Source organism: Corylus avellana, chromosome ca3 (genome assembly GCF_901000735.1).
Source record: "Corylus avellana chromosome ca3, CavTom2PMs-1.0".
Lineage (NCBI taxonomy): Eukaryota > Viridiplantae > Streptophyta > Magnoliopsida > Fagales > Betulaceae > Corylus > Corylus avellana.
This window is the reverse complement of record NC_081543.1, coordinates 4,577,335-4,604,603: the sequence shown is the minus strand read 5'-3', so window position 1 is coordinate 4,604,603 and position 27,269 is coordinate 4,577,335. Positions and strand designations below refer to the sequence as shown.

General features: G+C 37.1%; 1 protein-coding gene across 3 annotated transcripts; it reads left to right on the top strand.

The window, feature by feature from the left end:
• LOC132175556 (protein MICRORCHIDIA 6-like) lies at positions 1-27,092 on the top strand. 3 transcript variants are annotated; one of them, XM_059587531.1, is made up of 20 exons: positions 1-223; positions 9,495-9,866; positions 10,183-10,257; positions 10,370-10,404; positions 11,227-11,305; positions 11,441-11,530; positions 11,610-11,685; positions 12,589-12,667; positions 13,162-13,200; positions 13,682-13,780; positions 13,870-13,971; positions 14,057-14,197; positions 14,749-14,841; positions 22,941-22,992; positions 23,100-23,211; positions 24,452-24,657; positions 24,741-24,853; positions 26,175-26,254; positions 26,690-26,732; positions 26,966-27,092. In XM_059587531.1, the coding sequence occupies exons 2-20, from the start codon at positions 9,503-9,505 to the stop codon at positions 27,074-27,076; spliced, it is 1,989 nt and encodes a 662-aa protein (XP_059443514.1). In that variant the 5' UTR covers positions 1-223; positions 9,495-9,502; the 3' UTR covers positions 27,077-27,092. The 3 variants fall into 3 exon arrangements, with proteins under 3 accessions (XP_059443514.1, XP_059443512.1, XP_059443513.1); XM_059587529.1 differs by having other exon boundaries at positions 13,072-13,200; XM_059587530.1 differs by lacking the exon at positions 1-223 and adding an exon at positions 231-488 and having other exon boundaries at positions 13,072-13,200.
• Positions 27,093-27,269: the final 177 nt, after the last annotated feature.

Here is a 27,269-nt window from a genome sequence, read left to right as displayed (position 1 = left end):
GGTTTGCTGTCTTCATCCCACCTGTTCCCAAAGAAAAGGGGAGGAAAGAAAAATTATAAAAAAGGAAAGAAAGGAAAGGGAAAGAAAGGAAAGGGTAGAAAAATCAATAGATCTGAGTGGGTTTGAGCATCTGTGAGGCTTAAGTAGCATTTATTTGGGTTGGGGTGGATTCTGTTTACCATAAATAGAGAAGTTAATCTTGGGACCTGACTATTCTGAGAAGGTAAAGGTCCTGCATTTTCTTACTGATCTCTAAATTTGTCTCTGCTAGTTTTCTCTGGGCTCTCTCTCTGGCCAGTGCAATTGCTTTTGAGCGTCGTCTTTCTATTTCTGCTTTTTACTGTTGTTGCTTTGGATTTATCGATATGGCATGAAGCTGCATTGGGTGATAGTGGAAGCTCAAGTTAACGCCATTTCGCTCACTGTGTGCTGATCTTAGCGACGCCATTATGCAGTTTTATTGAGAATCTTACAACGCAAACTACCCTGTAAGTGTGTTTGGATAGAAGGAAGTGAAATAAATTAAGGTTTGATTGTTTTTGGAGGAAAAATATTTTATTCAAGAAAAAAATGACAAGAAATATTTATTTTATGTTTTTTAGGTCAAGACCCTTGAAAAATATATGGATTTCTGTTAGTCAAAATTCTGAAAGATAGATTTTACTTTTCAAATGTTTGAAACTCTTCTCAAATATTAGTTATCCAAACAATTTTTTAAGATAAGCCCCACCTATCATATATTTTCAAAACAAACTACAACTCTTTGAAAAAGTAAAACTCTTTTCATAAAAAAGTAATGCTATATACTATATTTTTATCCCACAATAATGATGTGACAGTTTCGACCAACTGTTGAGTTTTTTTAATTAAGTGTTAGTTGAGATTGCCATGTTATTATTGTAAAATAATTGTGACATAAAAAATGTAATTTTATAAAATACTTCACAAAATACTTATGAAAACTAAACACATATGCATTGAATTTATTGAATTTTTGGTGTGGAATTTTTTTGTTCAATATTTTTTTGGTTACATGTAAAAAAATAAAAAATAAAAAATTAGAAAAATTGAGTGGCGACCATTAGTGGTTGCCTGACCCATGATGGTGTGTGATGTCATCATTGATAGTGGCAGTGGGGATAATATCATCTCCAAGGCGATGATTGAGAAGTTGGGCCTGAAAACTAAGAAGCACCTGTCGTCGTATACGATTGGTTGGATCAAATGGGGTGTTGAGACGCAAGTGTAGAGCCAAGATTATCGGTAAGGTTTTGCACAAATTTGTTGTTGTTGATGAAGATTACATACATGTCTAGCAAGAACAGTTGGGGTGGGACCGTGCCGTTCAAAAAGTTAAAGCGGAGGTCCAAGAAGGTGAGATTTGTGGCACCAAGAACTTCCATTGGGAATTGGCCAGATAACTTGGAGAAGTATTGAAGCTTGGAGATCTCCTTGGGGTTGCCACTGGTGAAATTGTTGGAGTTTGCGTGGAACACAATTATGTCTTCTAACTTTTCAATGAACCCAGAGAGAGGGAGTATGGTATCCCACATCGCCTGAGTATGAAAATGAGGATGTGCTTATATGTATATTTATACCCTTCATGACAACAACGCGTTTTAAAGTCGTGATGGTCATGATCTCATTAGAGCTTCGTAGTTAAGCGAGTTTATGCGATAGTAGTACCATGATAGGTGACCTCCTGAGAAGTTTGGTTCGGGGGAGCTAAAAGTGGACAACATTGTGTGTCAATGGGGTGTGGTGTTACAAATGATATCAGAGCCATTGCCTAGCCTGAGATAGGGGAGCGTGCACAGGCCCATGAGGGTCGCTAGCGGGCACTGGCTGAGACGCCAAGAATGGGCTAATCTCATGAGGGTAGCCAGTGGGGACACTGGGTCCCAAGAGGGGGTGATTGTGGCGCCTCATATCGCCTGCGTATGGAGATGGAGATGTGCTTATATGTATACTTGCACCCTTCATGACAATGACACGTTTTAAAGTCGTGATGGTCATGATCACATCAAAACTCTGTAGTTAAGCGAGCTTATGTGAGAGTATTACCAGGATGTGTGACTTGCTATGAAGTCTGGTTTAGGATAGCCAAAAAGTAACAATATTGTGTGTCAATAGGGTGTGGTGTTACAAGGAGGAGGTTGTCCTTGCCACCAAACTGAAAGTTGTTGAAGTCTATTCCAGAAACTGGTTGTCACGTTCTCCATCGGTAAAACATACATGGATGTTGCATTATGTGATGTGGTGGAGATGGATGCGTGCCATATGATTTTGGGAAGTGTTAGGGAGATTGATACTTTGGGGAGTCTTTTAGTGAGTCCATAATATAGTATGTTAAGACACCACACAACCCAAAAGCTTAAGCCTATTGGTTTGGGCCCAACAATGTTATATTAACCACTCACACTTCTTACATCTTTTTAATGTGGGACTTTATCTTTTTACACTCACACATATATATTTAACAATCTCTCCTTTATGTGTGAGTCCATCATTACATTTTTTTTTATAAGTAATGTATATATTAAAAGCGCAGAGGGGCGCAACCCTGGTACACAGGCAGTATACAAGAGAGCGACTAAGGAGAAAAAAAATAAGAAGAGAACATAAAAAGAAAATCAAGGAAGCTGATCACTAAGGGTGTTAGCCAGCCAGCAGTACAAGTGAAACGGGTGTATAGGAAGAAGTGAATAAGGTCCTCAATGTTGTCCATCATTATATTGCTATACTCCCCCGCAAATAAAAGCCTTTTATCAATCTTATGGGCCCTCTCCAAGATCTCTTGTGGCTATGTGGGTTTTGCCCGTGCCACAGACCTTTGTCCCTACTTCATAGACTCTCCTTGTGCCTTGCGCCTTGTGCCAATGACCTGTTTGCTCATTCTCCAGGGACTTTCGTTCATGCTAACAACTTGCACCTTTGTTTCTACTCCATGAACCATCGTCAAGCCCATGCCATGAACATTTGCCCTTCACTCCAAGGATGCTCATCCATGCTTGCACCTTGCACATTTTTGTTCGTACTCCAGGACCTTTGTTCTTGTCTATGCCACTCTACCATACTATATACCACCATCGTCTCTGATACCACTTGTTAGGGAGATTAATACTTTGGGGAGTCTTTTAGTATGTTGAGACATAACACAACCCAAAAGCTTAAGCCTCTATGGGTTTGGGCCCAACAATGTTATATTAACCACTCACACTTCTTATATATTTTTAATGTTGGACTTTATCCTTTTATACTCACACATATATACTTAACAAGAAGAATATGACAATTTGATGTGGATGCCTAGCACAAAGGTAGCAACAATGTCTATATTTTGTTTAAGTACAGATAGAAGATTGTGTAAGGCCTTTGCAAGAACATATGCTTTGTAACTATATCTGTTATGTGGGTAAACAGATTGTTTTGGCGACGAGACCGAAGTTAATGGAGGAGGCTATCGAAGTTGGGGAGACCCTAGCTTTGGTAACAGATGAGAATATAGTCACCACTCCACAGGAGACTCTTGTTGTGTTACAATTGTTAGAGTTTCGGGCTTTGTTTGGCAAAGCCTTTTCCTTAGACACTGTAGTTGATGTAGATTGGTGTGAAAAAAAAAGTAAGAATGTTTGGTATAAAAAAGTGATATGAAAAAGTGAAAAAGTTTTGTTTTGCAGTGATTTTTTTATTTGAATAATAATAAAAAGTGAATGATGTAATATAAAAAGTGAAAAAGTTAAAATGTTTTGATGTTGATTTTTTTGGGAAATGGTGATGAACAGTAACAAAGGAAAATGAAAGGCTCTGCCAAACAAAGCCTCGGTATCATGCCTAATGAGATGCTCGACAAACTATCTCCTATGCGAGATATATATCGCCATATTGACTTGGTGTTGGGGGCTAGTCTCCCAAATCTTCCTCATTACCGAATGAGCCCAAAGGAGAACTATATCTTGCAAGAACAAGTAGAATGGTTGATTCAAAAGGGAGATCTGCGAGAAAGCATGAGTCCTTGTGTCGTGCAAGCCTTGATGGTCCCCAAGAAAGACAGTAGCTGGAAGATGTGTGTGGACAGCCGGATGACTAACAAGATCACCGCCAAGTATTGGTTCCCTATTCCTCGAATAGGTGATATCTTTGACTTGTTGTTCGGGGCGAAGATCTTCTTGAAGATTGACTTGAGGATGAGATACCACCAGACCCGCATACGGGCGGGAGATGAATAGAAGACGGCATTTAAGATGAAGTAGGGGCTTTACGAATGGCTAGTGATGCTTTTTGGCTTATTGAATGCACCAAGCATGTTCATGCGACTAATGAATTAGGTATTGAAACTCTTTATTAGGAAGTTTGTTGTTGTCTATCTCAACGATATTTTGATCTACAGTCTCAGCTCGGCAGAACACCTAGATCACGTGAGGAGGGTGCTGGAGACCCTATGTGACAACAAGTTGTACATCAATCTAAAGAAGTGCAGTTTCATGTTGGATCGATTGATTTTCCTCGGATTTGTAGTAAGTGCTGACAAGATTCAGGTAGATGAAGAGAAGGACCAAGCCATCAAATAATGGCCGTCGCCCAGAACAATGGGAGAAGTGAGGAGTTTCAACACGTTGGTGGCCTTCTACTGGTGGTTTGTCTAGAATTTCAGTAGTATTGTGGCCATATCATTGAGTGTATAAAGGAAAATTCCATTGCGGTGAGGAGGCCGAACAAGGATTTACCCTCATTAAGGAAAAGTTGTGTGCTGCGCCGATACTAGAGTGTGATGCATCCATTGTCGAAATTGGGGCCGTCCTATCACAGCAAGGCAGGTGGAGTTCATTAGTGAGAAGTTGGGTCAAGCAATGGAGAAATAGTCGACTTACAAATTGGAACTCTATGTTGTTTTGAGGGCGTTGAAGATGTGGGAACACTATATGATCTATACATGGACTATCAAACTTTGAAGTTTGTCAATAGCCAGCGAAATGTAAACCGGATGCATGCTTGGTGGGTTGGTTACATCTAACTGTTTGCATTGTCTTTAAAACACAAGTCATGAAGCTGAATCAAGGGGCCAATGCCTTCAATCATCGGGCAACCTTACTGATCGCTATGAAGGTTGAAGTGACGGGATTTTAGTGCCTCAATGAGTTATATGAGGAAGATGAATATTTCAATCATGTCTGGAGATGATGCGACATGGGACACCCGAATCCCAAGATGCACACTCAGGAAGGGTACTTGTTCTAAGGTAGTCAATTATGTATCCCATGAAGTTCCTTATAGGAACAAGTCATTCAGGAATTACATGGTGGAGGATTAGGTGGACATCTCGGACGGGGCAAAACAATCCCCCTGGAAGAAGAGCGATACTATTGGTCACAATTAAAGAAGGGCGTGGAAAATCATGTCCGATGGTGCCCAATATGCCAAACTGCAAAAGGGCACACCCAAAACTTGGGCCTATTCTTATCGTCACCAATACTGGTAGTACCATGAGATGATGTGTCCATGGATTTCGTATTGGGACTTCCGTGGACCCAACAAGGAGTGGGCTCTATGTGACACTCTGGTCCCATATTGGGAAGATAAGAAGAAATCCACATAGAGTGGGTGGTATATAAAGATAGTCATGGGTGCTAAGTCCCACATTGCCTAGTTATTAGGTGAAACTGAGCTTTATAATGAATTTTGGGGAAACTCTAATTTGGCTAGTCTTTTTAGGGTAATAGCGCAGATGTGGCTAGCGTTTTTTCCTGGGTCGTTATAAGTAGTTTTAGAGCCACCTAGTAACACCAAGTCATGTGGTATTGGAGCACTGCATGACGTGACCCTGACGAGGACATCAGGAATTTAAGAGGGGGAGTTTGTAACACCCCGATCCCATATTGGGAAGATAAGAAGAAACTCACATAGAGTGGGTGGTTTATAAAAATAGTCATGGGTACTAAGTCCCATATTGCCTAGTTACTAGGTGAAACTGAGCTTTATAATGAATTTTAGGGAAGCTCCAAATTGACTAGTCATTTTGGGTAAATAGCTCAGATGTGGCTAGCGCTTTTTTCTGGGTCGTTACTCTCCATAATGGTAATTGTGGATAGATTTTAAAAAATGACTCATTTTGTTGCTTGCAAGAAGATGGCTGACGCTATCGAAGTGGCCATCTTATTCTTCTGAGAGGTGGTTTGATTGCATGGAGTATCAAAGTCAGCCGTAGACAGACAATCAAACATAGGTGGTGAACTAGAGTTTGGGCAACCTTCTTTGATGTATTGCGGGAGAAAATACCAAGCAGTGGGACCTTGCACTAGCTCATGCCGAATTTGCTTACAATAACATGATGAATTGGTCCATAGGAAAGACACTATTCAGAATTGTTTATGGACGAACTCAAAAGCATGCAGTGGACCTCACATCCTTACCCAAGTTACCGAGGGCTAGTGTAGCTGTGAAGCATTTGGCAGAAAGAGTGAAGGCCACCCAAGAGAAAGTATGACAACGTCTTGAAAAATCTTACGCAAACTATAAGGCATTGATGAATAAAAGACGATGGAAGAAGTTTTTTGAAGAGGGCGACTTAGTGGTAGTGTACTTACGAAAAAGGGGGATTTTGACAGGTACCTTGAGTAAGTTGAAGAACAAGAAGTATGGTTTGTATTGGGTGATTAATAAGATCAACGACATCACATATGTCATCAACTTCCCAAAGATATAGCGATATCCTTGTGGAGTTTGTGGACCACCTTCTTCATTGCGATGTGGCTTTGTCATTTGTTGTACTCTTTCAATCATTTTGGGTTGTCCTAGGTAATGCCTAGACGTGTTGTTAATCTGTTTGACCGTTGGTCGTCCTCTGGCAGGCCAAGGAGTGCTATGGTGTGAAAAATGGTGCCAATGTGCTTCTTTTGGTGTTTATGGAGGGTAAAGAATGGTAGAAACTTTGAGGACAAGGATAAGCGCTAGGGTAAATTTTATCTTTGTTTTACGAAACATTGTATTTTTGGACGACGACATTTGTGTCTCCTCTGTTAATTAGCTATAGTAACTTTCTTGTTTATTTTGCTTTTTCTAGTTAGGAGTTTCATTTTATACACTTTCTGTGTATTTAAGGGTGCCTTTTGCTTTCAATGAGATTGGTTTATTACTTGTATAAAGAAAAGATATGGCGATATCCAATACGTTCAATGTTGTAGACATCTATGAATACTATATGCCGGGGGAGTTGTATCCTAAATCCAGCTCGAGGACGAGTTCTTTCCAAGCAGAGGAGATTGATGTAGGATGGGGAGTTTAGACTGTTGGGAACAATCGATCTGTCAGGGTTATTATCGATGAAAGTACACAAGAGGATTTTACTGACGGGCTCGTTAATGACCCAACTTTGTCGTAATATCGGAATTGCAGGCGAAGGAGACTCCCTGCTGCCGGACAAATTAACAAAGAGACTTGCTGACGGAACCAACTGACAGGAACCGGTTTTGGAAATGTGACCCAAGAAGGAAAGAGGCAACCATTGGATCACGACTAGCTGGAGATTTATTGATTAATTAAGCGGATTGTATTTGATTGACAAGATTGATTCATGTTTCCTTGAAGTTTGGATTTTATTTGAATGCTGTTTTCCTTGTATGGTAGGAATTTCCTTAGTTAGGTTTAGTTTCCTTTTATTCCTAGTTTTAGTCAGTATTTATATGGGAGGAAGAAGTTTGTAGAATGACTTTGAATCGTCTGAGAAATATTATCGTATAACTTTGCGGAGTTTATCGTTCTTTCAAGCATTGGCTGAGTTTTCTTTTCGATCAGAAGACGAAGAAGCTTATGTTAGTGTTTTCTTAGCTTCAGCTACATCACTTTGGATGGGCATATTGTGAAGTCATTGCTTGGGCATGTATTGTTAAGTTTCACATTGATTTTGTATTAGGTGAAATTGCATAATATCAGTGGCTTTATGGAGCTATGACAACGACGTTCCTTTTGAATATAGTGCAAATGTGGTTAGAGCTTCTTTGAGTTGTAATAGGATAACACTTGATCAGATAAAATTATTTATAGGTTCAAATTGTTCAAGTAGATCTATGGATTATAAATGTGGATACTTATTATATTTTGCTTGAACTAGTTAAGTGAAATGAATTTATTTTTTTATTTACTATGTGCATGGTGAATGGTGTTGCATTTATAAGTGATTTTTTTTCCTTATCATTTATTCAATGTGTTCAATTTGGTTTTATGATAGAATGATTACCATGAAATCTGTTTTCTTACTTGGGTGATTTAACCTAATAAGCTAACTTGGGACAAATCTGAAGAATAAGTAAAGATTTCTATTTGATTTTTATCGACTTGGAGGAAGCATAGTATGGAATTACTTGATAGATATATAGTGGATTTTGAAGAAAAAATCATCTAAAGTATATTGATCTGGTAGAGGATGTACATAGGTTTGTCATTTTTGTGAGATCTAGTGGAGGAATCAGAAGTGAATTCCTATCATCAATGTTGATAGGAATTGAATCTTTCAACAACTTAATCATTCCTTAAGCATCAAACCCATACAGGAACAATCAATAACCTATCAAGAAATCCAATCTAGTGTTGAATCCCTAAAGCTTGTGTTCCGCTAAATGGAACCACCAGAAAGTTCCAAGAGGATCGCAGCAGAAGCATTCTTTGCGTAGGTTATACCAAATAAATCTGGGAAGGCTTCCTTAAGGGCCAAATATCCACACCATAGATTATGCCAAAATCTAACATTGGAGCCGTCTCCCACCTCAAATTTGGTATGACTTGAAAATTTCACTCAATCTCTCCTATTCTTCCATAACTCCACCCAAACGCCTAAAGAGGCTCATTTGAACACCACCCATCCCGTGAACTGCCAAATTTAAAGTCCACCGTCATTCTCCGCCAAGCTCTTACAAGCCCATAGCGTTGGCTATTATTTCTGGCCAAGTTCTCAATTCTGAGACTAACACGCAGAATAGCAAGGAAATTACAGCTTCCAACATCCATTTTATTGTTGAATCCATGAGGAAGTTTGACTGAAAAAGGTTATTTAGAGAATCTCTTAAGTACGAAACAAATTTAAATTAATCCAATGTGTACATCTTAATGTCTCCAAATGTCTGGAAAATGGGTGCCAATGGTGTCATTGGAGGTAAAGGCATTTCTACTGGTGGAGTTGGTTTGGCAGTTGGATTCTTAATTCTCTTTTGGTAGAAATGTATAAATATATTGAAGATTATCCTGTACATAAGTTGGCAACCAACAGTAGACCGTATTTTTCTCTTAAAAATGGTGAGAATCCCAAAGGACTAGAAAATAGGATTGGAATGTCTACTTATGACAACAAAATTTGGAGCATTTGTGGGATAAACCATGCTTTAGTCTGTACTGCCCCATTGCTCTCTTAGCTGATTGATCTTTATATCTTGCATGCCTGTTGAAGCTTTGTTTTTTTTACTTGCTGGTTGTAACCAGTTATGTGAATTTAATTTCTTTTACAGTGCGCGAGATGAGCTTTATAGACATTGTGGACTTGTCTAGTGATGATGAATGTGGACATCTGAATGTGAAAGCTGTTAAGTTGGAGCCTGGTATTGTTGGGGGCACAATACAACAGAAAGAGAATGAGGTTCAACTAGTGAAGTGCCAAAAATCCGAAACTCAATGTAGAAGGCAAGAATCTGAAGAAAGTAAAAGCTCAAATTCTTTAAGTACTGGTAAAAGTAGCTCTAGAATATTGGATCGAGGGCAGTCTCCATTGGACGATACAAGTCTTCCTTCCACATCACCTATGTGTCCTGCTCCTCTTTGTAGGCAATTCTGGAAAGCTGGGAACTACGATGATGGGCTTGGTTCTAAAGTCTCACTTCAAAGTATTCTCCTGTCAACTATATCATATTAATGTTTGCTGGACATGCATGTGGTGTTTTGCTGATTTTTGGTCTTTCAAATTGTGTGGCCATCTCATCATTGGGTCCTAATAAACTGTCTAGTGGACCACTGAAAAGCGGTGGTTGTAATGCAGCTCTATATAAATGTTCTGGTTTTAGATATTTCCTAGCTCAGGCTTTTCCATCGGATAATTGTGATAAAGCCTCATGCGCTGTGCACAGTAACATCTTCATCAGTGTTTATGAAAGCTTGATATATTGTTCTCTTACATTTTATGCTTTTATTTTTCTATTACAGATGGCAAAAACTATCTACATGTCCACCCTTTGTTCCTTCATTCAAATGCCACTTCACATAAGTGGGCCTTTGGTGGTGTGTGCAGCTAGTGAATTTTGCTTGTTTCTGTAATTGTGCTTATATCTGTGATTGGTGGATTTATGGCACCTTGCATTACTGCCCTTTTCTGGTTGCTTCCTGTTTGCAGCTGTAGCGGAACTGCTTGACAATGCAGTTGATGAGGTGAACTTTTTAACTTGAATTTGCGTACTTTATATTGTTGTTTTGGTTCCCTGTGGTGCTGGGCTGTGTAAGCTTTCTAACGTAGCAATTTTTCTTTTTGAATGATAATAGTGTACTTTGGTTTGTCTTTTGGATGGCTTTTTGCTCATTATTCTCAGACTTTTAGGTTGAGATAATTACTTTCTTAGTCTTAAGCTTTTGCTCTCTCTTTTTTTTCTTTATTAAAAACAAAAAATAAATGAGGCTTTGTAGATTATTTATTTGTGGTTTTTGTTAGGTACATTTTTGTGTGACTTTAGAATTATTTTGCTGAGTATGCCTTGGACATCTATGTGAAAATCAGTAAAAAAAATTGAGGCAGTGGAAAATCAGAGAGAACAAGGTTTATCTTTGATTTAGCAATGCTGCGGATGGGGCTGAAATATGGTGGAACTATTTAGAAGACATAAAAAATCTTCCTATTACACTCCGCTAATGACATGCATAATGCCTGTTTTGGTTACTTGTAGAGGTGTGGGGATATGGAAGCCTCTAAGGTCATGGGCTTCTGCTTAAGCGTTTCCTTGCCCAGTTAAAAACTGTACCTCTTTGATGTTTTGTATGATATTTTATTATAAAAGTAGACACTGCTACATTGGTAGACTGGTTATGTTCACGTTTATCATATACAGCAGTATTTGTTATGGCTTTTGCATGATTGTATATGCTCTAGATATTAATTGCCTGTTGTGTGATTATGTTTTTGCTTTGTGTCTCAAACTATCATATTCTGTTATGCAATATGCATTTCACTGTTTTTCCTTCTTTTCTTAAATTGGATAGATCCAAAATGGAGCCACTTTTGTCCTTGTAGATAAAACAACAAATCCAAAGGATGGAAGTCCAGCATTGTTAATCCAAGGTATCATATCATGCATTTGATATTTTTTATCAATCAGAATATGATTGTTACTGTGATCTGGTAGTCCTCACTAGTAAATTCTACACGGGAATATTTTTGCTAACTCTTCTGTATCTAAAATCTATTTGTCATTAGATGATGGTGGTGGAATGGATCCTGCAGCAATGAGGCATTGTATGAGTTTTGGGTTTTCAGACAAGAAATCTAAATCAGCCATTGGACAATGTATGAAAAGTAGCAATCCCTCTACAGCTTCTTTTGATTATCTTCTTTCAAATTTATTGGTTTACTTGTAGCCTTCCAGATGGAAATGGCTTCAAGACTAGTACGATGAGACTTGGTGCAGATGTCATTGTCTTCAGCCGCCACCTGAGTAACAGGTTTCTATTTGAAAGAGACTCTTTTCAACATTATGCATTGAACTTTTTGTGTTTAGTTACTTCACGGTGACCCGGATATGAGCCATATTTCCTTATTAACACACAAACACACACACGCGCATATATACATGTGCATACTTGAAAATATAAACCAGATTTCTTATGTTTAGGGGGTTTTATCTCTTATTTCCCATGAAACCTTTATAAATTTTTAACCATATTTGATTACTTATATAAAAAAATTAACCATATTTGTAAGGGAACATTAAGTTTAAAAATATAAAACAATTTTCCTGAAATGTTTCTTCAGGGTTCTCTCTCTCTCTCTCTACTCTAGTAGTCTAGTTTTAATGAATAGAGACACATTTAACTGATGAAAAGATTTTTAGAAACCTGTGGGCTTGTATGGTTTAGATTTTTTTATTCCATTTTTAACGGGTTGTGTGCCAGAAAATCCATGGATTTTTCGCTTTGATACCATATTTAATATAAGATAAGATTAATCCTTTTGATTTTTTTTTAAGAGACAATAAAGGAAAGAATCTGAAGTTTCTCAAGCACACAAAATAGTATACTCTTTAACTCTAGATTATTCAGTAAATTTGACTCTCATGAAGATATAATTCTTTTAGTTCCTTAAGGTCCATCTGATTTTTCACGCATTCAACGATTCAATGACTTTCAGATCTTTTGCATTTTTTGTTTCTTTACTTTTCCATGCAATTCATTCTGTATATTCTCCATTTTTATACCCTTTTGAAAAATGATGAGTGAAATACTAATTGACATGCCAAAAGTCACAATATTTATATATGATATAGATTACATTTTATATTTTATATTTTTAATGTTGCTGGCAGTTCGAACTTCTTGTCAGCTAATATTAGTGTATTCCATAATCAGGACGTTGACTCAAAGCATTGGTCTCCTATCTTATACTTTTTTGACACGAACAGGCCATGACAGAATAGTAGTACCCATGGTGAGTTTCATTGCTCTATAAGAAGATTTTAGATGAGTCATTGTTTTACAACTATGGAGGGACACCCTTGTTTGTGCCCCATACTGCCATATGTATGGGTGTATGAGCAATAAATGTGTTAATATGATGTGCGCTCATACAATGTGCCTTAGAATGCCGTAAGTTTATTCAGGTAACACAATATGCTGTACTTGATTTTCACAATGAATGAGGTTATCTTTCAACACATGATTGGCCTGGGGGAGTATCCTGTTGCATGCTAGTAAATATTAGATCTCAAAGTCATAGTAGGTGTTAACTATTGTGTGGCTTCTGGTTTCGTGGACCGTTATCATGCAGCTTGTTCTATTATCCTGTCTCTGCTGTGGTTTCTCTTACTTTGTAGCCCACCATGTCGATTGCAGGTGGATTATGAATTTAATACATCAACTGGCACACTGGAAATATTACATGGTAAAGAACATTTTATGTCTAACCTTTCCATGCTGTTGCAGTGGTCTCCATTTTTGACAGAAGCAGAGCTTTTGAAGCAAGTAAGCTCTTTCAAATTTTTATTTCTTCTATTGCAACATGCTCTTTTCCACACTTCATCTGTATGCTGCCTTTAATTGATATATAAAATGTAAATATTTTAATAGGTTTATTTGGTAGATTACACTGGTTTTACTCTAAGCCACCTATTGAATTCATAATGGTGAATTCTACTTTTTTTATAGTATTAATTTTTTATTGTTAAGTTATTTGCACAGCTAGTGAGTCTTGATCTCCCACCCCCCAATTCTTATTGGATGAAGTGCCGTTTGACCCTAAGCTCTCTGGCCATAATGGTGAATTTTCCTAAAATATAATTTATGTCCAAGAAGATTGGGCTCATCTGTGAAGCTGTTTAATTACCAAATTTTCCCACTTGTCACAGATGTAGTAGAAAGCAATTGCATTGATGTTTCTTGCAGTTTTCCTAGCCCTTAGTGTCCTTTTCAAGCTTTATTCACGTGCACCTCAATTTGATGGCAGTTTGATGACATTGGGGCTCATGGCACAAAGGCTATTATCTACAATTTATGGGTCAATGATGATGGGGATGTGGAACTTGACTTTGAATCTGATCCTGAGGTTGATATTTCTTTTGCCTTTTTGTTAGTACCCCCACTTCCTTAGCATCTTTGCTGATGAGGGGGCGTCCTTTGAGTTGGTGGTTGCAGGATATTCGTGTTAGTGGGGAGACCAAGAAAATTGACACACTTCCTGCTTTGAAGACAATAAATGAACAGCACATTGCCAACCAATTTCATTATTCTCTCCGTGTAAGCCTATTACAAATGTTATATACCTATATCAGATGTACGAGAGGTCAATTTTTGCTTAGTATGGTTTCCTCATGTTCCACAGGTATACCTGTCCATCTTGTACTTGCGAGTGCCTGAAAGATTCAATATTATATTGCGAGGGCGAGTTGTTGAGTATCATAATATTGCCAATGATCTCAAATTTCCGGAATGCATCTTGTACAGACCTCAAGGATGTGTGGAGGTCGTTTTAAATTTTTGTCAACTCCTTTCTTATCTGCTTACTCTCTTGGTCTTCATTCAAAATATTGAGTTTTGTGGATTTTATATGTTGATATCGTATCTCTTGTCAATTGCCACATAATGTTCATGGTATCCTCGTCAACTGCTTTTACCAATAGTCTAACAGAACTGGATGATCCATTCTTTTCCCTGGCCTGGCTGTTGGTCTGAACAGTTTCTAAGTTTAAAATCCATTTTTGCGTAAAGGGTCTATTTGTACTTGAAGGAAATCCTTTTTGATATAACTCCTGGTAGATAGTTTGTGTATTTTTTTTTTTAATTTTTCTTTAGGAGAACAGGGCAGACACCCCTATGGAATTGACATGTGACGTATCTCTCCATCCTTTTTTCTTTCTTTTTTATTTTTTTTATTTTTTTTTATCTAATTTAAAATTTGGTGTATGCATGCATTGGTTTACATGTGTTGCACTTTCATATTGGCTGTCACTTTTTGGTGGTTGATATATGCAGTGACTATCATTTATATTGCGTTTCTCTCGTTTGATTTTGCAGGGTCAAGTTATAACTACAGTTGGATTTCTTAAAGAAGCTCCACGTGTGGGTTTTCATGGATTCAATGTCTACCATAAGAACCGTCTCATACTGGTAGTTACCATTTAAGAAAATGAGTTTTACTTTCCCTTAGTGTCTTGCTTTGTTAATGCAATAATGAAGTTGTTATGACATGAAAATCCCTTATCAATTGGCTACATGTGACTTCAGAAAAATGTGAATGAGTATTTACATTATTGTTGTAATTACCTTTATCATCGTTGTCATCATTATTATTATTGTTAGTTAGTTTTTAATTTTTAATTTTTTAATTTTATAAGTAATGCATTTTATTAATAAGCATAGAGGGGCGTAACCTTACAAGAGATAAAGGCTGGCAAAACAGGTACCTGACATGACTCATTTACAACCCGTTTATCCTATACTTGTATTTTTATAATAAGGTTCATCTAGGTGTCATAAAGAATAGTTATATGCATAGGATAAACGGGTACCTGTTTTGCCAGCTCATCATAAACTCATTAATGATTAAAAGTAAAAACAAAAATCCACTAATTCAGAAAGAGATATCATACACTCTTATCTATATATAAATCGATTTGACTAAGATTTTCTTGAGCTCTTCCATCGACTTCTCATGATCTTCAAAACATCTTGTTTCTACCACTTATATGAGATTGTGTAAGCATAAACACTAAACCTTTAGGGCAAAACATATCTATAGCAACATCAGTAGGAAACACCATTATGTGTAAGTAGTAGTTAAATGTCCTATCGCCATTGAAGGGGAGAATGCTTCCAGCGAATCTAGTTGTTCAAAATGCTTGGTTTTGATGTCATCCTTGGAACGGATTGGCTATTGAAGCATTACGCGAGTATCAATTGCAAAAGAAAGGAGGTGACGTTCATATCACCTGGTGACAAGGAGTTCAAGTTCTGCGGTGCCCAAGTGCAAGCTACCCCACTGCCTCTCTCAGCAGTTCAAGCGAAGAGGTGTATTGAGGATGGTAGCCATGCCTTCCAAGCTTGTCTCGTCTCGAATCCTAAAGTAGAAGTGAAGCTAGAAGACATCTAAGAAGTGAGGAATTATTCCTATGTGTTTCTAGAGGATCTCCCAGGGTTATCTTTTGATCGAGAGATCAAGTTTTGCATCGAGTTTGTGCTTGGAATCGCACCAATACACAAGGTGCCTTACCTGATGGCCTCGTAGAGCTTAGGGAGGGAGTTGAAGGTGTAGCTCCAAGAGATGATTGACAGAGGGTTCATTCTCCGAAGTGTGTCACCATTGGGAGCGTTCATGCTGTTCATATAGAAGAAAGACAGTACTATCCAAATTTGCATAAATTATCAAGAGTTGAACTGGGTTACTGTGAAGAATAAGTACCCCCTACCAAGGATGAACAACCTGTTCGATCGGCTGAAAGGAGCGAGTGTCTTTTCAAAGATAGACCTTCAATTTGGGTACCACCAATTGAAGGCATGAAATGTAGACGTTCAAAAGACGGCAATCAAGACTTGGTACGACCATTAAGAGTTTTTGGTCATTTTCAGGTTAGAGAACGTGCCATCAATTTTCATGGACCTCATGAACCAAGTATTTTGCGAGTCCTTAGATTGGTTCGCAATCTTGTTCATTGACAACGTACTAGTCTACTCGACTGATCATCAAGAATAGGTGTGGCACTTAAGAGCAGTAATGGAAATATTGTGGCATAGAAAGACGGAATTTCGGTTGATCTAAGCAAGAGTGAAGTTGTGAGCAAGTTGGAGCAGTCGACCAATGTCTAGGAAATTCGAAGTTTCCTAGGTGGTTATCGGAGATTCGTGGAGGGGTTTTTCTAAACTCTCCAATCCCTTTGTTGCGCTAACGAAGAAAAAAATGAGATATGGCTGGTTTGATTGATGAAAGCTTTCAAGAGCTGAAGTGGAGGTTGATTTATTGCACCTATCCCCATTATTCCTTTAGAGTAAGGGGGTTTGTGGTTTACAACGAAGTTCCTTAGAAGGGATTGGGATGTCTGATGATGCAACAACGCAAGGTTGTGGCATATGCCCTTCTCTAGTTGAAGGATTATGAGAAGAACTACCCTACCCATGATTTGGAGTTGGTGGTGGTAGTATATACCTTGAAAATTTGGAGGTACTATTTTTATGGGGAGAAGTGCAAATTTTTCACGGACCATAAAAGTTTGAAGTACTTCACCCAGAAGGAGCTAAACATGAGGCTGCAGAGATGGTTGAAACTCATCCAGTACCATCCTTGTAAGTGCCAACGTAGTTGCTAAGTAGGAAGTCACAAGCTGAAATGTTGACAAACATGCCTATCCAATCACAGCTCATCCTAGAGATGGAGAGGCTCAGTTTGGGCATAGTGCCCAGCTAGATGCTGGCATTCGTTGCAACACTAGTAATCCAACTAGTGACGTAGGTTAGAGAGGCACCAGACAAGGACCCGAAGTTGGTAGAGCTCAAGGAAAGTGCTAGCCAAGGTGAGGCGCCCAATTTTTACATCATTTTGAACGGGCTGGTGAGGTATGAAGACTAGGTGTGTGTGCCCGATGACGAAGAACTGAAGAGGGATATTTTGGAAGAAGCCCACCATAATCCATACACCGTACACCTAGGAAGTATGAAGATGTACAGGGACATTAAGAACCACTTTTGGTGGGCTAACATGACGAGGGAAATTGCAAAATACTTGTCACAATGCTCCACTTGCCTGGAAGTGAAGGCTAAACACCAATGGCCGGGAGGGCCACTGAAGCCAATACATGTCCCAAAATGGAAATGAGAGGAATTCGTGATGGACTTCGTGGTTGGTTTGCCAAAAGCGCCAAGTGGGATTCTAGTTGCCAAAGTATATGATGGAGACTTTTAGTTCACATTGAGGTTTTGGACAAGTCTGTAGAAGGCTATGGGGACGAAGCTAAATTTCAATACATCTTACAACTTGCAGACCGATGCTTAATGAGAGAGGACCATCCAAATCTCGAAGGATAAGTTGGAGAAGTGTGTGCTCGATTTCAAGGGTATTTGGGTTCAATACCTACCTTTGGCCGAGTTTGCCTACAACTTTCCAAGCAACTATGGGAATGACATTGTATGAGGCTTTGTATGATGCAAATGTAGATTGCCCTTGTACTGGGATGAAGTGGACGTTTGGCAAATTTTGGGATCGGATTTGGTGTAGGGCACTAAAGAGAAGGTTGTCGTTTTCCTACAAAGGATGTTGATTGTCCAAAGTTGACAAAAAATTTGCATAGATAAGAGTCGCCAAGATTTAGAATTCAAGGCTAGCGAGGTTTCGCCGATGAAGGGTGTTGTGCAGTCTGGCAAAAAGGGAAAGCTAAATCTGCGGTTCGTATGGCCATTAGAAGTAACCGAGAGGGTTGGCCTTGTGATATATAGAGTTGCTCTTCCACCAAACTTAGCAGGAGTGCACGATGTGTTCCCCGTATCTACTTTGCTGAAGTACTTATACGACCCTTTGCATGTGGTCAACTACGGACTACTATTGATTCAAGAAAACCTAACCTACGAGGAAGAGTTGTGAACAAAGAAGATCCCACTTGTCAAGATCTTATGGCGGAATCAGGGGTTAGAGGAAGCCTCGTGGAAGTTGGAGCAAAAAAAGAGTAAACAAATACCCACATTTATTTGAGGTTTCTTCGAGGCATTATCAATAAGAAAACTGTCACAACGTGGGACCAAGATAAGAAAAATGTGAAATTTAAACAAAGCAAAGGATGTTTCCTTTTCAGGAAGCTTAAAAGATGGAGCCAATTCCCCAAGACCTTGAAAGCGATAGGATTATGCCTTACGTGGAGAGCTCTAGGGAAAGAGTGGGGAGACTGGGACTGGACAAAAGAGTACTTTGACACGGGTTACATTGACTATGTAGCAGTTGATGCATCCCTTTTGGACAACGAGGCGTTGCCCGAAACGGAATGCTCGTACTCTACTCTGACGAGGAGGATTCAGACATGGACTATATGGACTTCCAATTCCTTTGGGTTGCACAAATGGCCAAGGATGAGGAATGGGATGCACTTCTTAAGTATGATGAAGTAAACCCTATGTCAGTCAACAAATGGGACAAGATTCCCTAAGAGCCAACTAAGCATGAATTCAAAGATCCTTTAGAGGATTGGCATGATATTTCCTTCCGTTGAAGTTATTTATGTAATAAAACATGATTATTACTTATAAGGGATGTAACACCCAGGAAAAATGAATGCCAAAAAAAAAAAGTTGAATTAAAAGTAAACTTCATAAATTATTCTCTTAAAATACTTTAAATGAAGTACATGAATGCTCGAGAAAGGAAGACAAAACAAAATGAAAACATGATCAGGAGGACTTAGAAAATTTTAAAACAAACTGTCTCGGCCGAAATCCGTTTGACCAGAGATTGGCAACAAGAGGAAAAAAAGCGCGGTAAAACAAATTCAAACAACCGCGTTCAAATGGAGAATGTGTCGTTCGAAACGGAAGTGTAATCATGTGGCATCATCAGATACTTTGTTGGAAGGTGATCAACGGTTTAGATCTAAACACGTGCTAAAGAGACTGTTTTGATGCGCATATTTAATGATGCAATGTCAATATCGTTTAAGTGCGTATTGACCGGAGGGAATCAACTAATGTCAGTCAGTCTGCGGTGAGATGTTGCACTGACATGAGTATTTTTTATGCTAACGCATCACCGTTCGAATTCCCATCGACTGACACTGTAGTGCTTTCGAAAATATTCTATAAATAGAGCTCCAAAACGATCATAAAAACCTTACAAACTTCATTTCCTCTCATTCGTAATGTGAAAGAGGCTTAGAGGTGTGGGTTTTGAGTAGCGAAGCCCTACCGAAGTGAAAACTAGTGGTGCAAGTGATGAGGTGCTTGTAAAGTGGAGTATGAGAGGTTTAAAGTTTATATTCTCTCTTTTGTGCATTGGATATAGTCATTATAGTGTTGTTATAATGCCCATTCAACATCATATATTTGTATATAGTTATACACTTTTTTTTTTTTTTTGAATAATTGTATATAGTTAGTTATACGAAGAAAACCATATTGCTAATATTGTGATAACCACTCACGTGGTTGTACTATTATCCTGAGTTGCGGTAGAATAAAAGTAAGTTATTTTTCATAAAAAATGTAGTAAAAAGGCTTGTGTACATTTTGGAAATGCACGTTAGTACGTTGTTGTATTGCCCAAATTTTGTTAGAATGCAAAGAGAATGAAGTTTTAAAGTTTTAATGCATGAAATGTATATATGATTTCATTAGTAATTATGAGCCCTGCATATTTGAATGAGTATGAAACTATATTGCCATCATGTATTACATGTGTTTAATGAAAATGTGTTGTAATGGTTTATGAACGAAAATGAGATTTGGAAAGAAAACCATGTTTGTGAGAATATGATTTGTGAATTAAGTGACTTGTGAAAATGATGGTAAAAGATGGGAACCCAACGGTTAAGTAAGGTTATACACTTAACGCCTTGAAGGTAGGGAGGGATAACCAACTCGATGGTTAAGTGAGGTTATATACCGTGCAAACTCTAGTGGTTAAGTGGGAGTGTGCATTTGACTTATGTGATATGTGATATGAGAACATGAGAAATATGATAAGTGAACTTGTTAGCATATGTATTATGTGAAGTAAGCATGTGATATAACATGTACTAGTTTATGTTAAATGACGTTTTACATTATCATGTTATAAAATGTTTTATGGTTGCATATTATGGGATGTGGGATTATTTACATAGTAAAGAAAATGCAAAAGAAAATACGAGGCTTTATTATTATGTAATATAACATGTACTAGTTTATGTTAAATATGTTTTACATTATCATGTTATAAAGTGTTTTATGGTTGCATATTATGGGATGTGGGATTATTTACATAGTAAAGAAAATGCAAAAGAAAATACGAGGCTTTATTATTATGTAATATAACATGTACTAGTTTATGTTAAATGATGTTTTACATTATCATGTTATAATGTTTTATGGTTGCATATTATGGGATGTGGGATTATTTACATAGTAAAGAAAATGCAAAAGAAAATACGAGGCTTTATTATTATGTAATATAACATGTACTAGTTTATGTTAAATGATGTTTTACATTATCATGTTATAAAGTGTTTCATGGTTGCATATTATGGATGTGGGATTATTTACGTAGTAAAGAAAATGCAAAAGAAAATACAAGGCTTTATTATTATGTATATACATGTGAGTTGATTTCGGGGTGATCATGTGAGTTGTTGGGTTCTGTGGGTTAGCCTATAGGGTGTTTCTTGTGTAGGGTGTTTTGATTTTGGGGGTTCTTGGGTGGATCTTTTTGGGTTCCTTGTGGGTACTCCCTAGGAGCTTAGGGTTTTTATTGGGTGTTTAGACGCACTCTTTTATACTCCCTGTGTAATCGTGTTGCGCCCTTTTGGGTTTTTGATATATACATTTTTACCTATAAAAAAAAAAAAAAATGTATATACAAACCTCTAAGCTTGGTTTGCAAAACAACTATGTTCTTAGAAGTAAACACTTTTGAAAACCCTACTTCGTATAGCTATTTAGTAGATGCTAGTTAGAGGAATTTTCAAAGGAAAAAGGGGTTCTTATCACACACAGATAACCTGAATGTTTTGTATATAGTCCGTGGAAGTCCTTTGGTATGCCACTATTGCACTTTTGGTTTGTAAGTAGACAATAGTGGTTTTGTTATGATAACATTATAAGTTATGTTATAAACAGTGGTGGAGTTAGGATTTTGGTTTAGAGGGGTCAAGATTAAAAAATAAAATTGAAAAAAAAATTATTAAAAATATTAAAAAATATAGTTAACAAAATAAATAAATAAATAAATAATTAATTATTGTTTAAAACATATAAATGTAAATTATAATTTGTTTTTGCTTTTTATATTCATAAACAATTAATCTAATTGACCAATTTAAATATAAAAGTGTGCTTAGACATTTTGTTATTTAATAATAAATTAGTGTAAAAATTTGATTACATACCTCTCAGAAAAAATAATTAAACACTTTATTTGAATTGTTTAATGGCTTGAAGAAGAGAAATTTGGTTGATTGAATTTGCAAATCACAAATTTGAAATCGCCAAATCGCAACACAATTTATGAGTTTAGGTTTTATTTTTTTATATATATGTAATATGTGTCGATTGTTAACATGTTAAACTCAACTCAACTATCAAGGTATAATTTCCTTTTCTCCTTTCCCATATTAAAAAGAAAAAGAAAAAAAAAGTGGGTTTGAGAGGGGGCATATGCCCCCTCTGAAAGCCCCTTGGCTCTGCCCCTGTTTATAAATATATTTTTACATTAGAAGCTATGGTGCATTATGTATTTGAGTGAGTTTGTAGTCCCCAAAATTGAAAGAAATTTTTTGTACACTTGATAATTTTAAGTTTCAATAAGTAATAGTCACGTGTGAATTTAGATAATTCAACTTACGGCTTGTTTTAAAAGTCGAGCATTACAATCATTACAACCTTGTCTCAATTTGATGGAATATAACAAATTAAAAAATGCAATTACCAAATCGACCTCCTAATCCTGTGCTGATCTTATAATTGATAAATTCCATTGAAGATTACTGTTAGAAAACTGCATATTATCTGCAACCCACACTTCCTTACAACAAGCAAAAATAAACAACTCCGGAAAAGATTCCTTTAGTGGCTGATCCTCACACCACAAATCATGCCAGAACCTAATTTTAGTTCCATCTCACACTTAATATTTGACAAATCCTTAAAAAAAATCCCCATCCCCTTCTAATTGTTATTTTGTTGTTAGTATTAATAAGATAGGCAAATGAAACTTACGCACTCAGTCTGGATTGAACCTTTGACTTCACCCTTTGTCCTTGTTGAGACGAGATGCTATGCGGTGGAAAAGACATTGGCTGTTGTTGTGATCATGATAACGTTCTACTGATTATTGTTGTAATTAGATAGTGTCTAGCTGTTTCATGCTTTTGTTGTGAGAGTGTTCCACTTTCTGTCCTCCCAATATCCAAGTGTGTAGCTGTTTCATACTTTTCTCGTGTGATGTTCCAACTTTCTGTCCTCCCAAAAAATCCTTTACCATGCCATATTTTCTAGTTGCAATGGTGCACTTAAATCTTTTCCTTTTTTCTCTGTTCTTGCAGCCGTTCTGGCAGGTTGTGAGCTATCAGGACAGTCGGGGTAGAGGGGTTGTTGGTAAAGGCTGCAAGAGCGCTCTTATCACATGTTTTCTGTTGTTCGGAGGTTGATTATGTTTAAAATTGGAGTTTTGAGGTGCCTAATGATCGATAATGTTATTTTAGGTGTATTGGAAGCAAATTTCATTGAACCAACTCATAACAAGCAAGATTTTGAGAGAACTTCCCTTTTCCAGAAGCTTGAAGCTCGATTGAAGGAAATGACATGGGAATACTGGTAAACTATTTCTAGCATTTTAAAAAAAAACTTTTTCCGTCCCTTGTTGCTGGTCCTCTATTTTATTTAAATATCTCAAAATATTGTCTACTTTAAAAAGTAAATGGACGTTATTTTAGGACTTTCTTCACTTATCTTTTCCTTCATTTGAAAAAGAGAAATGCTTGGCTTCATTAAAAAGTTCATCTTTTGGCAATTTTAATCGTAGGTGGCATGGCTCATTTTTCATAAATCTATTAATTTATTGTTTAAAATCTGTTAATTTTAAAATGGATCATGCCACCTAGGATTAAAATGGTCAAAATATGGGCTTTTTAATGAAGCCAAGCATTTCTCTTTGAAAAATTAATACCATTTCTACTTCTTTATCTGAGTTTTGATTAAGCAGGATAGTTTTAAAAATTTATATATTTTTAGTTGAAAGACAATGGATTAAATCATTGTAGAAAGTGATTCCTTGCTTGTCATATGTTCCATCCTAAACCAGCATCATGTCCAGACTGGTAAATCACATCTATCGTCAGTGATATCCACCACCTCAGCAAAATTTCATCTTGGTCTGCCTTGAAAGTCCACCGTGGTATCAACTCCTCTGTGCACAATGTTGGCAAATGGGTTGCATCCGACCTTTTATGCGAATGTATTCCCATAACTCTCTTCTACCCTAGTGTAACTGTATTTTCCCACCTTGATCCCTCTTTCCCTTCCTTTCCCTCCTATTTACTTTGAAACAAAATGTATTAAATGATGTCTAACTTTGGAAAGTTGGATTTTCTATATAGAGCCAAGAATATAGGATTGAAGGAGTAATATCTTGTCGTGGTTTTAGAAAATTTCCCTTTGATTTCTCACTGTCCTGCTTTTTAGCCCTTCTCCTAAGCCTGCTGGAGCTATAAAGTTTTGTTTTGTTTTTCAAAACTTATCTACGGAATTTTCATCCACCGAATAGAAGGTAATTACTAAATTTTCAGTTTTACGTAGCTTTGGGATGGAATTTTTACAGCATCTAAATTATCTTTTGTTTTCTTTAAATTGATGTATGGGATTGTTTTCATTATTATTGAAATAAGTTACTTTTCTTCAACTCTTGTCATCAGTTTCTTTGTTGAACTGGTTTTGGTCAAATACGAACAAAAGACAAATCCACTTTGAAGCATGGAATTGTGCCATGAAATCGTAGGTTAAGGTATCATAGTAGATTTGTAATACCTCCCTCATGCATATTAATGAACTTTGGCAGGGATTATCATTGTGGACTAATTGGGTATCAGCCCAAAAAAATCCCTCGAGCACCAGTGACTCCGCAGGTTTCATCTCGTAGTATGCCACAGAGCGGCAAACAACTTGTCATGTCTAAGAAAAGTTCCCCTGCTATTAGTGGTACAGAAGCAGCTCTTGGAAGAGCAGAGCAATCAATATCCAAGTCCCCAAGCATATCTGAACTTGGTACATTTTAAGTTAAAAATCAATTTTCTTAGTTTCTAACGTTAATAAACGTTAGCCAACATGCGATACCCCGTTTGGTATAGGATTACGTGCGAAGAGGAAGGAACATGGTGATATAATAGAGGTACAAAAAGCAAAATGGCAGGCAGTGGAATTGGGCAATGCAAACAATAATGGGCATTATCAGGATATACAGGTCTGGAGGGCAACTTGTAATTTAATTTTCCCTGACATTGAATACCACTACTGCACCCACCCACCCACCTCAGCTCAAAGAAATTTGGGGTAATTACCTTTTCCCCCCGTTAACTACAATGAATTGTCACTGTGCCTCCACGAACTGACAACCCTATTGCCCGACCCTATCAAACTACAATTTTGTGCTCAAAACTCCAATTCCGTCAGTGAACCACATTAAATTTGACGGAACATTCTCTTTTAGATGGTAAATCTCCTAAAAAGACAGAAATACCCCAAAATAATTTTTTTTCAAAAAATATAAATATATAAATTATTATTATATTTTTAGGGGTGGCTCTTTGTGGCCGAGGTGGCCACCTGACCCACGGAGGTAAAGGCAGGCCACCTCCACCCTGAGGTGTGGGTTTGCCGTGGTCCACCCCATGGGCCCTAGCCACCCTCCCCAACCGCACCACCCCTCAAATTTTTTTATTTATTTTTTAAATAATTTTTATATTTTTAATTAATAATAACATATATTATCATTCTATTAGTGATGACGTTATACACTATTGGAATTCGTCAAGTATTTTGACAGAATTTGATTACAGAGACTAAATTGTTATTTTGGCATATCCTTGATAATCTGTGAATTACTATTATTATTATTGTTTTTTATATCAAACAAATGAATTTTTAATTTAGGACAACCACATGGATTGATTTTTCATTTGATTTTTCATTTATATATATATATATATTTAATTTAAGTCTTTTTTAACTGTTTTTATTTTTATTTTTTATATTCACTTTTTTATTTTTTATAAATTAAATTATAAGTGTTTTAATTTTAATATATTTATATTTTTTGAAACTAGTACTCATATATATATATATATTTGTTTGATTTTAAGGGTATTATATGTAATTTTTGTATATAAAGTTAGGGTATTTGAGTCATTTCAAGTTTTTTAACGTGGTTGACTGACGGAAGGAGGGTTTTTGGCACAAAATAGTAATTTGATAAGGTCGGACAGTAGGGTTGTTAGTCAGTTCATGGGGGAGTTCATGGGGGAAAAGGTAATTACCCCAAGAAATTAGACCCTTTTCTCTATTTACATTGATGCCACTTGATTAATTTGAATATATTGGCTATTAAGAGACTAGCAATGGATATAACATCAATGCTAATGTTCTGTTTGTTTCCATTTTGTTGATCTTGAGGGTCTGCAAAAACACGCAAATCTTTAAACGAAAATCAAACCTTTTTTTTACCTCCTTTTCCTGTACCTGTGTTGGGGGAACTGTTGTTAACGGTTTTCATGCATTTTATGTAGCCGCCGGATGCTACTGGTAATCAGCCGAAAGATCAAGAGGCTGTAAATTTGTTGCAAGAAAACAGGAAGCTACGTGCAAAGTAAGTATGTTAGGTGTTTAGTCCTCCATGGTTAGCTGCACTTGCACTTAAACCCCTTTAATTCGCAACTTATACATGTATCTTGTCAGTTTTGATCCCATGACCTCATTCTCTACTTTGCTCTTATGAGGTGCCATATGAGATAGAGCTCAATGACTAGATTGAATGGAGAATCCCGCTCCTGAATGAGAAATGGTTTATTTTAAGGATTGACATTTTGGTCATAATTTGGAGATCTACTTCTTAATATCATATTTCTTGGGTCTTTATACAAAGCGCTGGCTGATGCTTGTATAGCAAAGAGCCCTTTTTGGCGTGAAAATGTCTTGAATAAATCAAGACTTTCTCTCCAAATTATGAGGAACTATGATCACATCAGGCATCAATTCATGCCCAGAAAAGGCACTTATTTGTTTGTTTGTTTTGTGTTTTCAGATGTTTGGAGCATGAAAAGAGGGAAGAAGAACTTAATCTCCAGGTACTTTGAATGCACCAATAGTCACCAATTGTGTTATAGATTTCTGTCTTCATGTGTTGTAAATTTTGCAAGTATCAAACAAATTTTAGATTAATATAATGTTTAGCCCAGCTGAGTTTTTGAATGTTGAAATTGTAAATTGCTATCCCATCACCTACATTAGAGCAAGTGATGGGTGCTCTTTTAACTAGTAAGACTGTCTTAAATGAGAATCATTCTCTTTGTATGTGCAGGTGACACAACTCAAAATTGAAATTGAGGAGGTTCAACATGAATATGATCGGATGTTGGGTGAATTAGATTCCTTGAGCACAGTCAAGGACGAAAGGAATGTATTAATATAGATTCTGTGTTTGCTCTTTTTCTTCTATTCCTTCCTTTGTAGCATAGTGTTGTAGTGATAGCTCTGTGTAGCCAAAAATTTTCTACCTTATGGAGGGTGGGCCGGTGGGGTGGTTGAAGTCGTTGCATCTTGAAAAACGATCTTAACCCAAATATAACACCTAGAGAGGGCAAGTAGGTGTTTCAAGACAAACT

What these genes read in the sequence shown, in the direction of transcription:
- LOC132175556 (XM_059587529.1), top strand. Translation starts at nt 9,503, where the DNA reads ATGAGCTTTATAGACATTGTGGACTTGTCTAGTGATGATGAATGTGGA. An exon ending in AAGCAGAGCTTTTGAAGCAA is followed by an intron (nt 13,201 to 13,681) that starts GTAAGCTCTTTC and finishes ATTTGATGGCAG; the next exon opens with TTTGATGACATTGGGGCTCA. An exon ending in GACCTCAAGGATGTGTGGAG is followed by an intron (nt 14,198 to 14,748) that starts GTCGTTTTAAAT and finishes TTGATTTTGCAG; the next exon opens with GGTCAAGTTATAACTACAGT.